Source organism: Falco cherrug, chromosome 2 (genome assembly GCF_023634085.1).
Source record: "Falco cherrug isolate bFalChe1 chromosome 2, bFalChe1.pri, whole genome shotgun sequence".
Taxonomy (NCBI): domain Eukaryota; kingdom Metazoa; phylum Chordata; class Aves; order Falconiformes; family Falconidae; genus Falco; species Falco cherrug.
In genome coordinates this window covers 100,702,792-100,715,792 of record NC_073698.1, presented here as the reverse complement: position 1 = coordinate 100,715,792, position 13,001 = coordinate 100,702,792, and the positions used below count along the sequence as shown (strand labels likewise).

Genomic DNA, 13,001 nt, shown 5'->3' with positions numbered 1-13,001 from the left:
GCATGAAATTCCCTAGCTGCTTAGTGCATGAATATTGTGCAGCAGGTAAGGGGTGAAGCTGAATGCAGGGGTGTTTAATTACAAGGAAAGGGTCATTTCAGAAAGCCAAATGTCGCTACCTGAGTTGGGTTTTACCTTCAAAACCAGCCGGTCGATCTTGACAGTCTTCACTGGTCAGATGTAGCCTAACAAACGTAGTGAGTATCACAGTTTCATTTAGCATCACGGTAGGACATGGTGGAGACAGTGCTGTTCGTTCAGCTATCACAGCTTCCTGCAGTGCCTGTGGTTCTGGAATAATCTACCCTTTTGATGCCTGCTTATGGGAGGAGAGAGCTAATCACTCCCATGTTACTGAGCCTTTCAGTCCTTTTCTTTACGCTCTGCCACATCCTCCGTGGTTGGCAAGGCTGTGTTGCTGGGAGGATGGTATGAATGGCATGCTCTGCCTCTCTCTCTGTGCAGGATTCACCTTGAGGACCTCAGCCAAAGCGTGCTGCTCCATATGACCGAGAAGCTTGGCTACAAGAACAGCGATGTCATCAACACTGTGCTCTCAAACAGGGCAAGTCATACACTTGCCATCTACTTTCTACTTAATAAAAAGCTGGAGCGCTATTTGGCCAGCCTTAGGGTAGGTACTGCTTGATGCCGATTCTTTGGACGAGTGGGCGAGGAGGGTAAAAAAAGGACTAAAAGTTTCCCTGCTTGCTGGCATTTGATCTCAAGCTTTACTTGAGGTTTTTTGTTTCCTAATTTTGTAGCAGTAACCATGAAGGGGACATACTCCTTGCAAACTAGTAACATTATTTGAGATAAGAATTCCCCAGGTTGTGAAGCTGGTAGGCTTTATGTCTCACAAGTCCCTGTTTCCATAGGACATCCCCTCTGGCTAGGCAGTTACCCTATGGAAAGCAAACTGTTACCATGCAGAACCTTACTTGCCACTTGTGGTGTACTGTGTCCGTATGTTGAGATAGTTCTGCCGCTTGAAATATCAGTAACACAATGTAATCTGATTCAGGAAATAAAGAGGAAGCTTAAGAGCTATCAAGATTTCATGTAGCTTTTAAGTGAAAACTTAGCTGGAAGTTTCTATTTTACATGAGAAATATCATGAATATAAAGCCTCCTAACCTCCTGCCGACCTTCCTGGCTCCTGAGTATGGCTTGGGGGTCAGAAATACTGCTGATGGGTTTGCACAGTAGCTTTCTCTAGGGTAGGAGAATGATGCTGCATGTCATCCTTCCTTGTATGTCCTGAGGTGCTGAGCCATCAGGCCACGTTTTGCATGGTACTTGCTGGAGTGCTGAGATGGGCACACCCACAGGAAGGTGGGTCGCATGGATTTTTCTTCTTCATGTGTTTGATTCTTAGAGAAAATATCGCCAACGGCCTTCTGATCTGAAAACAGCTTGGTTTTTTTCTTTTCTCAGTTCTTTTAGCAAGCTTGTTTTAATGATGATGCCATCAATGATATTTAAAATATAATGGACCAAATTCACCATCTCTGTATGTTGATGCACCTCCACTGAATGCCAAGAGTGGATACAGTCCATTAAGTAGGACATTGGTGGTCTCTAATTATCTTGCATACTTCACTTTTCTGTGCTTGTCTCTCTACAGAAGTCTGAAGGCCAGGACAATATTTGCCACAAGAACCAGCTATACCAGATAGAAAAATACAAGATGAATAAAGAATCCTATGAGGTAAAGCTCCTTAAAACTCATTGAGGTACTTTGAAAACAGACAGAATTTGAGGATCCTTGGCAACTGTGATTAAGGCGATGGGTTTCTGGACCTGTGGAGAAAAAAAGGACCTGTGGTCTTACCTGTGCAGGACAAACAATTCCCTCAATTTCTTTCCAAAGGAACAAATAGCAGTCCCCTAGGGTGGAAGTGTCAAGGTGACTTTCAGCTTTTATGAATAAAATGAATGTTTTAAATGCTCTGTTTAGCAAAATAATGCAAAGTTCTTCAGGGGGTTTTGTAGTTTCATTCTAGTATGTAAGTTGCTGGTGTTGTAAGAAGATCGTAACTGAGTCTCAAGACCTTGGTGGTATAGGGCAGAGAGCTGAGTGACAGCCAGGGTGACCATCCTTGGTCACCTGGTGGTGTTCCTGGTGTCCTGGGCCAACCCTGGCTTGACTGCCAGAAATGATGAAACTATATTATCTCAAAACTCTGCCCAGGTTAGTATTTTTTGCTTCTTAGCAGAAGTGATGCGGAACTAGCCCACTGCATCATATGGGACTTCCCTTGACCAGGAAGAGATTTACCCAGGTTACCTTCTGCTCTGTTGGTCTTCAGTCTTTTTGCCTGCAAAGAGAGAAGGTAGTTTGTGTTAAAGGAATATGCATCAGATACAGGAGTCTTCTCATGGCTCGATTTTTCTTCCCTGGCTGATTCTTTGCCAAGCACTAAAATTACAAGAGTAATATGAGCTGTGCAAGTCTTACCTACCAACACAAAAAGCAATATTCTTGAAGAGTCTACCTATTTCAAAAGCCACTCCAGTGCTGGATTGATGATCTAATTGCAGGGGCAGATTTGTATCATGGCTGGATTTGTTTATTTTAAAGACTGCTTGCAAAGCAAGTTGAACTGCAAGCCAGATGGAAATATCAGGGCACAGTACTTACCATTCTTTCCTTACATAAATCAAAACCCAACATACTTAAAATGTATCAGCTGTGGGTAGACTCAATGAATATAATATTTCAAAATGCTCTTTGACAGCTCACTTCAAGCTGTTGCAGGGCAGCCTTCCCTTGGAAACACAGACAGGTGCCTGCAGGTGAATGTTGCAGATGTCTCATGGTGCACCCTGATAGTCTCTGGGCCAGCTTCCTCCAGCTGCCTCTCCAGTCACTTCTCCAGTGTCACTTCTCTGTGCAGTGATGGAGAGCCACGGATGGCTCTGCCCACCATCCAGGCATTAGCTTTCAGCTTCTGTGTACCTACCCCATGCAGGCGAATCTGCAGCAAGGACTGCCTGTGCCCCTGCATGTGGCCAAGAGAGAAATGCATGGTCTGGTTTGGTGGTGATCCTGACATCTCCACGACCCCTGAGGGGAACCAATGTTTGACTTCCCTAAGGATAACTGAAAACACTGTGTGACACCAGTTTGCTTTGTAGACATGCTTAGGGATAAAGGCTCCCTCCAAAGCCTCCTTACTAACTTGGAGTTAGTGCCAGTGTAGCTATTTAGAGGATGAGGGGGTGTCATTTCTTTCTTGAAATAGTTGCCTTGATAGAATCACAGTGCAGACACGGTGATAATAATACGGTGTATTTTCTTTCTGCATGGGCATAGCTGAGTATAAAACGTGTTTTATATTGCTTTATCTGTATTTACACAAGCGGATTGTGTTACCATTACTGTACCAGGACAGCTGAAGCAGCACACGTGGGTGAATACAGACCCTAGGATGCTACTGCTGTTTGTAACTATGGTAGGCAACTCTCCTAAAATGCCTTCATGTGAATGGGAACACAGCCCTGGTAGTGTCTAGCTCATGCCACCGGGATCAGTGGGTGCCACCAGGACTCAGGGGTAGGGATTTTGGAAGTTCAGGCAGGTTCATGAGCTGGAGTTAAAGTCCGTTTATCATCCCCCATTTCCAGAGGGGAACTGGGAATCACTGGTCCCTAGGCAGACACTGCACAGAGAGTGTAGCTGTGCGTTGCCATGGGAATAGCAGGGAGAAAGAGCTGGTCAGCTTCAGCTTCAGCAGCCAGCTGAATTTCTTCCACCTCACTCCAGCGATGTGAAATAAGGATTTTGCCTCAGGCAGCGGCACATGGGCAGTGGTCAGGCCAGCCCCTCTTCTCCATTAAGTTTTCTAACCTGGGATGGTGGGATCAGTGTGCCAAGGCTGAGGGTGCTGGGAGCTGCTGTCTGTGCTAAGTAACCAAGCTGGTTTGTAGGCTGATTTCATTCTAGTGCTCGGGTTGGATGGGCAGTGCAGGGAGGAGGGACAGAGGCAGCAGCCTGTCTCGCACTCTCTCTTTCCATCTCTCTTATTGTTGGAGAGGCCTCAGGTGATGAGTGGCTGTCCCTCCAGCGAATCCAGGGGACCAGTGCTGGGGATACCTGCCTACTGCAGAGTAGCTAGTGGGCTCAGACTCAAGGAAATTGCAATTTTAAAGAACTTGTCATTGTCCTATCTCCATTTCAGGCATGGCCAAGGCATATACCCTTCATCTTCCTTGCAAATCTGTTGCTGGGACTGAAAGTAGGTTTTAGGGTCAAGGTCAGGACAGGAAATAGCAGAGGATGATGTAATGCCAAGTATATATGAAAGTATAACATACCGGTACAGCTCTGCATTGTGTGACAGCATACCATTATGTGGCTGCACACGGTACAGTGAAGAGCGAACTTTTGTAACTCCCCTGAAGAAAATCTTCCTTTCCTTTTAAAATGTAATAATACGTGGCACATTGGGAGTTTAGGATTTTGGTAGTTTCCCCTCTCACAACCATCATCTAAGAGAAACAATGTTAGTAATTTTTAAAATACATATAAGGCTATTTGCAACATTCATCCATGGTAAACTGATTAATTGCTAACACCGGATATGTTAATTTTCTTTTCATGGGTGCTTTAATTGCATAGTATGACTGTGTTACTGCGTCTTAGAAAACAGCAGTGTGAAGGCAAAGTCAGGAGCGCTTGGCAGGTGAGGAGCTGTGGCTTGGCTCTTGCACCATTAGGCTAAAAATTTTGCAGCATTGAAACGTCCTGCATTCTGACAGATGCTGCAGCAACTGACATGCAAATTCTTTCCTCACCTATCCAAAATAGCAGAAAGCCACTAACGATCTGATTGGCTCCTTTAGGCTTTATATAGTCACCACTTGGTCTCATCCTCACAAGTACCTTTAAAAAAGATACTCAGTAGGGCCCAGTCTCTGCTGAACTTGGCAGCAGAGTTTCAGAGCCTGGAGAGAAAAAATAGTGTGGTGGGCTCAAAATTAACTGTACAGCTCCCACTTGACTGTTGTCACAGGGTGTTATTCACACAGCAATATTATCATTATTATTATTATCATTGTTGTTGTTATTAGTTCATCATCATCAGTAGTGACTGTGCTTGCCAAGACAGTGCCTGGGACCGATCAGATGCTGTTTGTTCCAAGCACAGCATGGGCAGAGAGGAATAAATGCTCAGTGCTGGATGTGTTTACAGCCCCTAAAGGCAAGGAGAAAGACATCAGGTGGATGAAGAGGTATCATGCAAGCAAAGTGGTGATGGCTCCGTAACGTGATGATTTGTTTCTGTGGAAGGGTTAGCCAGCTTTACCTAGCTAAAGGGAAAGAAATTGGAAGAAAAAAGGAACAGGTGTAGAGAAGGCTGGGGGAAAAAAATGCATGCACAAAGGGGGACTGAGGTGAAGGCAGTGAGAAGCTCACAGAAGGCCTCTGGTTCTTGCTCGTCCAAGCCACCTAACCACTTCTGTAATAAAACTAAATACTCTAGTTCATGATTCACTGAGGTTTTCCTTCTGACTCCATAATGTCTGAAAATTCAAAGGTTAATAAGCCCAGTGGTGCCCAGACACCATCTATGCAGGGAGCTGGACTCTGTCGGAGCTGGGAACGATTGTAACAAGTGCAGTCCAGTTATTTTCCTCTTAGGTGTCCTAACATATTTCCAGAGCTGTTTAGCAGCCCAAGAGAACCCAAGTAGTCTTCTGTGTCTTTCTTTCCCTCTCTCATACGTAGGCACTTTACTTTGCATCTGAAAGTTCTCATAGACTTCATGTCAAGGAATTTTCAAAAAGAAATCATCAAGAGTGTGCATTGGCAATGCATAATTATCAGACAAAATACAGGCATATAAATGGGAGTAGGAACTTTCCTGCATCTTTAAAAAAACCTTGTAGTTACAGTGACTTTTTAATAAGACACAGCAAACCATGTTGCTTAAATGAGAATTACAACCATAGAAACAGCCTCAAAGCAACTAAAACAAGAGCCCCACTTCTTTGAGACTGGCATCTCAAACCAGACCACACAGCGTTGTTCCACAAAGATAGGAGGAGATCCTTCAAGACTTTGAGGAGTAGAAAAACAGAGCCAGAAATACGATGCCTGATTTTTTTACATGAAATAAGACTTTTGGCTCCCCCTGAAATCAGTGGCAGGTAGAGAGTGTTACATAGCTTGCAGAATCTAGTGATTCATGTTGAAAGAAGATACAGTGAATTTTCACTGTAAAACAGTGCTTTGAAAATTGGATTCCTCTTCAGCGTCCCACTCCCAGGTTCTGTTTTACCTCTGTCATCACTGGAGATCAAACCTATCTTTTAGGATGTATAAACTTGTAATGCCACCTTCAGCTGCCTTCCCCATCATGAAAAGGAGTTAGGGTTCAGTGAAGGGTTGGGTCAGTCATTTTCTTCCCCTCCAGTTCTTGCGCAGTTGCAGAGATGCTGTAAAAGCAAGGGCTGCATTCCTTTGGATCTTGTTTGGCCAGAAGATAAATTACTCAAAGAGTTTAAATTTCTTGAAAGCTTTGCAGCTTACCTTTTCAAATGTCAGGGGAAGTACAATAAAGAGAAATCAAAGACCTTTTCCAGTGCTTAAATAGGGAGGCAAATTTCAGGTATGGCAGAGCACAAACCTGTATCTGCTTGCTCCAATGAGGTGTCCTAGGACAAATGGCCTCTGAAGAGAAAGCTTTCCTTTTCCTTTAATTTTCCAAAACCAGCTTTCACACTGCATGAATGTCAGAGCAGATGGGAGCCATGAAATCATGTCAAACAGATCAGAGGAAAATGGGACATGGAAGAATTAGTTATTTTGAGTAGCCAGGAATAAGGTCCTCGTAAATGTATAGTTTTTAATTCAGCTTTGGTAAACGATGTGCTTATAAGTCTGGGGGTGATTTAAACTTCCCTTAAGTAAACCAGATTGTTCTTGTTTGTTTTACAACTTAAAGGACAAAAAACTCAAAGAACAAGAAAAGAAAGGGGAGATTCTTCACCGTCAGCTCCCAAAGAAAACTGAGAAAAGTCCAGTTTCATATAGACAGCCTTCTTCCTGTCTTATCTCACAGATACAGAACACCAAGGCTTTGCTGAAGGACCGGAAAGTCACCAAGGCTGGAGGTCCGGAGAAAGGTCAGTGAGAGAAATACCAGTGGCGTGTCCCTGTGCGCATGTGCATGCATGGGTATGCGCAGTATTAATGAGAGCATCTTGTGTGTCATGTGTTTGTTAGTAAATAGTCGTGGGCTTGCATTTGCTGTCTGCTCTGGAGGTGGTATGTGAAAGAGGACTGGATTATGTAGTCAAACATTGAACAAAACGTCCTGAGGAAACCATGACGATCTTCAGCAGTCATGAATCCTCACTTTTACTTCTCTTTTTATTCAGCAGAATTCCCACAGTGTTTTAAAAAAAGCTTTCTTTCCCTATTTATACATACTTGTACAAAATCATCTGCAGTTCACACTGGTGCTTTGAAAGCATCAACACCCACCCCAGATCACTGACAAACCAAAAGCTGGTAGACAAGCTTCTTCCTACCAGCAAATTCATGTTCCTAAGAGGGGACTAAGGGGCAGCATGGAGAAAAATCCCAGACCCTGAGGAGAGTGCTGGTAACAGTGGCATCCCTTGGAGAAGCAGTGACAGCAGTTGGTGGTGGAGGAAGGGGAAAAACACAGCCGAGAGGAAATGCAGGTGGGACTGCCAACCCCAGCACATTTCAGACAGCACAAGGAGGGGGAAAAGCAGTAACAGGGAAAGGAAAAGACGAGACAGCCAGAGGAGAGCAGAGCATTAATCACACAGGGTAGAAGGCAGCCTGGGAGGGATGGGTGAGAGCTGCTTGCAAGAGGAGGCAGAGGAAAGGAGTGGAGGAAAAGGGGAGTCAGCGGGGAAAATGGGGTGTTGGTAGTGCACAGCTGGATGGGAGACGCTGAGGAGCAGGAAGGTGATGTAGCCAGCTCTTAAATGAAGGAACTAAATGAGGGGAGGTCACTACAGAGCAGCAGGGGGAAATACAGCAACGTAAAATGCTTACTGTGGTGTCAGGGGGTTATTCAGTGTGGTGGCTTATGGTGGCTTCATGCTCTTTCTCATAACTTGATAATTTATCATTTGATGCTTTCTACTGGAAAAAAATGGCAAAATGGTGTTCATCTAGTAGTCTGCGCACCTCTGCTGCAAGGTAACAGTAGTCCAGTGAGCTGGTCAGAAACGGGACATACTTTTTAAGAAAAATGTAAAAAGCATTTTTTAATATTTGTATTGTTCAGATTTGTTGTTCCTTTTGGGAAGAAGGTACAGGGGCAAGTAAACCTTGTTTGGTTTTTTTGCTCCCTCTTTAGATTTCTCCCTGCTTTTTTGAACTGAAACCTGAAAATAATTCAGATCTCAGCTAAAACATTTCTCTGCTTATGGAAACCATGTTTTGACACTTCTTAAATGAAGTGGTCAAATAATTTTGACCAGTTTTAGAGAGAAACTAATCAGATTAAACCTGTTCTGCTTTTCCCAGGCAAGTCTCAATGAGTGATTTCATCCCATGCATCCATTCAGGTCTCAAACCCTGCCGAGACCATCCCTTTCAAAAGAAATAAATGTGAGATTTGTTGCTGTGACCGGAGAGCTGGCAGACCTGAATTATTTTACATCCCTTTTAGATTGTTTGAGACTGCAGGAACTCGTGGACTGTGATTAACTGCCAGTCCGCTATTCTTTCAATTAGGGGGAACCTAGCAAAGCAGGCTCCTTGGACAGCTTTCCGTAAAGGTAGCAAAACGTGTTTTCTTGGCATAGGCATGTGCTTGGCATAGGCATGTGCCAGTATCCTGTAGAAACCAAGCAGATCTTCCCCACGAGCTGTTTTGTTTTCCTGGGCCAAATCCTGCAAAGATTGTTCCAGTTATATTCAGTCCTTGCTGGAGGAAGGTTCTCACTGAAGTCGATGCAGCAAATCTGTTCCAACTATAACAGCCTGAATCTGGCCGGTGCAGCTACTCTGTATTTACACCAAGAACAGATCTTGTTCCAAAATGCAAGGAAAGACATCAGGGATTAACTTATTGTTGTCCCCTGTGTCTTCTAGGTATGTCAGTGAATACAGTATGCAGATGCAATAAAGACCATGCAGAGTTGTGCTAAGAAAGGGGAAATGTGAGATTTCTCAGACGTGGCCTTAGAGGGTATGATAAATACAAACAGCTGAAGACATCTGTGGGTTTTCCTTTTCAAGGCCTTGTCTTACTCAGTTTAAGCACTCTTCCTCCTTTGAGGAAAGTGGCAGATAAATTACCCATGAAACAATGTAAGTATCAAATGAGAGAAAGTCAGGGAATTACGTTCTGAGTATATCCCTCAGACCATTTGTTTGACCTAGTGCATTTGTCATGCTGTTCTAAAATTTGTTAAAGGTGATGTTGGACGCTGTTAGCCTAAGGCAGAGCAGGCAGTGCTATTAAACGCAATCTGCTCTTCTGGTTCCTTTTCTGATTGCTTTGCAGACTCCAGTGGTGGGGTAAGCCCTTTCCACGAACCCCTGGCAAACAAGACGGGCTGTGTCACTTCCAGCTCCCTGGAGTACCTCGAAGTCCAGCAGCCGCCCCCCAGAACCCCTCGGCTCCTCAAGAGGCAGGAGTCTCCACAGCAGGAGCCAGCCAGGATTGGGGGCCGGGCAAAGGACTCTCCTCTCATCCTGAATATTGTGCACTCCTTCGAGTCAGTTGACAGAGAGGACCAAATAGACCAGGTTTCTCCCTCTCATCAGTACAGGATTTTAGGCTCGCCCATGAATTTCCCTTACAAAAGTTCAAGTGAAAGGACACTGTCCCCACTTTTTCAACCAGGAAGTACATCCCCCATCCACCCCACCCAAGTTTCTTTCACGTATGAAGAAAAAGCGTATCCAGCAAAGGAAGAAGCAGTGTCCCCTACTCAGCTGGTTTCCAACAACCCCTTGGGCAGCCCTAACTGTGTTAAAAGCAGAGGCAGATTCCCCATGATGGGGATCGGACAGATGCTGCGGAAGAGGAACCAGACGATGCAGTCAGCGAGTGACAAGCCTCTGGAAGCGAGGATGCCTCAGCTGCAGCAGATGAGCCCCACGCAGATTTCCTTCAATGCAGCAGATGCTGTCAGCGGCCAGTGTTAGTCTGACAACCTGGGATTTGTGCTGCTGTTCTCTGGGACCTAACCTTTTCTACTTTTAACAAGAAGGGAAAGCCACAGTCATGTTACTGTCACTACGCAACACACCACAGTGGTCCAGCGTAGAAAATCAGAGGTCTGCTTGTAAGGAAGGCATTGTCCTACATATTAAAGTTGAAAGAAAAGGGCTCTGCTTGTGCTGTTAAGAAGTATTAGCATCTGACTGTACAGTAAAACATGTCTTGGAAGAGCTATGTGAATATGTATTTTCACTGCTCTCATCTAGTATCGCAGTAAGGTTGGTTGGAAGACCAGTGAGCGTCAACAGTTTGATTCATCAAGGCAATCTCTGTGGTGCCATGAATGCCGGTCCCATCCAGGACCTGTGGTAAGACTGTCCCTGCTCCATCTGTCTGTGCCACACAGTACGTGGTACTGCTACAGGCATTGTTTATGTGGCTAGACAAGTGGAAAAACTCAAGGTACTATGTCCAAAGTCAGCCGGCTAAAAAGCACTGCCAAGAAAATGAAATTGGTAGAAGCTTGAATAAAGATATGATTGATCTAAACATTCAGAAAAAGTGGGAGTACTAGAAGTCAAAGCAGATTTTACTGTTAATTACATAAAGTAGCTAATAATGGAATCATTTTTTTCCTAAATGATGATATAATGATCTCACTCAGAAGAAACACGATTATTTAAAATCAAGTTTCATCATGTGGAAATTCACTGCACTAGAGGCCTGTTCCTTTCAAGTGGATGCTTCAAACAGAAATCCAGATCGCAAGACGCTGTGTTTAAACAATCCAGTCACCTCCAGTTTTTGCATCCGTACTAGTTCCATGGCACAACTACATGAAGGACTGTGTTAGCTCGTTACAGCAAGGCAGCATTGGACACACCTGAAGGCTTTTCTGAGAGACTGCAGTGAGCTAAAAAGACTAATAAAGAACACATGAACCTGTACCAATGCTGTTTTATACTGCAAGATTGGTAACGCAGTGGTTACCAAAAATTTGGTATTGTTATGAGCGGTGAAGATTTAACTTTCTTAACAGGCACCATGTTCTGCATAACAGTCTTGTTTTTCTAAGTAAATAATACATCTGAGAGGTTGGCAGCATTTTTTTGGTTCTGGTTTTGTCTTCAAATAATTTTCTATAAATTAGAAGGTTTAGCCAAAGACTACTCTTTTCTTTTGTCTGTACCATGCTTGCTTATGTGTTTATGTGTACAGGATGTCTCATCAAAGCTTGTTCCAATCTAGTTCCCAAGCGGGCAGCCCTGACGCGTGTATGCCCCACTGATGCCCACCCACTTAATGTCATTTCAAAACCCAGGCAGCAGAAGCATTGTCTTCTTCTTGGAGTTGTTGGAAGATGGGGATTTTGTCTCAAGACCATCAGTAGGAATCCAAGCCCTATTTTCATCAATGTTTTTGCACACAGTTTTGTGGTCCCATTGGTCTGGTGTCTGTGCAAATGCTGAGTTACCCCTGCTTGAGAAGCTTTCCTTCCAGTTTCATGAGAAGGATACACAGGGACTGGGGGAGGAGGGCCAGCAGAGGCAGGGGGGAAGGTCCCCAGCAGAGCCCATATCTGAGTGAATGTTCCCGATTCTCAGCATAGCACAGGCCTTACACCAAAATTGACAAGAGGAAAAACTGGACATTAATCCAGATACTGACATAATAGATAACTGGGCTGTTCAGTATTTTGAGTGCTTGCTGACAAAACCAGCAAAGCATGAATGCCTAGAGCGGCCTTCACATCCCTGCAGATGGGACCCTCACCTTGGCACTGAAGCCACCCATCAGTTAGGTACAAGGGAGTCCATATGCATCTTGTACTCTTCGGTGTAGTGAGGACACCCACTCTGGGGTAGTTAAGCTACTTGTAAAATAATATACAGGAAAATCCCAATATGATAAGAAAGACTGCCCTGAAATAATTTCACTCATTTTCAGACTGAAAAAATATCATCTTCTGTCTGTGCAGAGCACCTGTGCATCCCAGGGATCTATTTTAGCTCTTCCTTTCCTTTAAAAACATCAAAGCATTTTCTTTTTCTTCACGCTAAGAACCTGTTTGTGCTGAAAGCTAGCGAGTGGGGACCACTGAAATCCTCCTGTCTTTTGCATGCGTCGGACTTCCCTACCTGAACAGATGGCAGATACTGACTTGAATTACAAACTCAGGTTTATTTGGAACCCAATAAAAGGTTGGGGGAGGCAGGAAAGAGACATGTATTTTTTGTGAAAACCCAGTAAATATGTGTAAGAATCAGAATGAAAACAGAAATGTTAAATCTTTTATTATATTTATAGAGAATATATGAGTACTACACTGCTAAAACATAACCATGTATCCAGCTTAGACAGTAGCTATGTACAGTCAAACTGCAGTGACCATAGAAGGGACTTACTGAAATAACAGTAGTGGAAATTCCAGGGGAAAGAATTGTATTTGTTATCGTTATTAAATATATGTACTTTTTGAACAAGATTGCTATGGACTGCTGACTTTGTTTGCCAGGACACTATGTAGCAAGGATAATCTAAGCACAAAAACAACCAGCAAAATGGTGAGGTACAAGAGGATTACCAGCACCTTTACTTTCACCCGTCAAAGACTATCCCTTTAAGTCTGCTTGCTGACTTGCCTATAAACCCTGAGTGAACTGAAAGGCACAAGGTGGGATTTCCCTTGCTTAATCTTAGCCCTCTGCAAGTTGCACATCTAGTCTCTCGTCATTATCCAAGCTCTGTTTGTCACCGTGGAAGCTGATAGGTATCTGCAGTTCTTCCCACCTTAAAAGAGAGGTCCAAAATGATGAGAATTAATTGCTCCTCAGC

At 44.0% G+C, this 13,001-nt stretch overlaps 1 protein-coding gene across 2 annotated transcripts in view; it reads left to right on the top strand.

The window, feature by feature from the left end:
* The window catches only part of HUNK (hormonally up-regulated Neu-associated kinase), a 59,045-nt gene extending 46,394 nt beyond the window's left edge, over positions 1 to 12,651 (top strand). The window contains exons 7-10 of one of the 2 annotated variants that reach the window (XM_055702509.1): positions 466 to 634; positions 1,628 to 1,711; positions 7,071 to 7,134; positions 9,504 to 12,651. In XM_055702509.1, coding sequence (XP_055558484.1) covers positions 466 to 634; positions 1,628 to 1,711; positions 7,071 to 7,134; positions 9,504 to 10,150 — 964 coding nt within the window. In that variant the 3' untranslated portion in view covers positions 10,151 to 12,651. Of the gene's footprint in view, positions 1 to 465; positions 635 to 1,627; positions 1,712 to 6,953; positions 7,135 to 9,503 lie in introns of both variants that reach the window. The other variant, XM_055702508.1, reaches the window with a different exon arrangement.
* Positions 12,652 to 13,001: the final 350 nt, after the last annotated feature.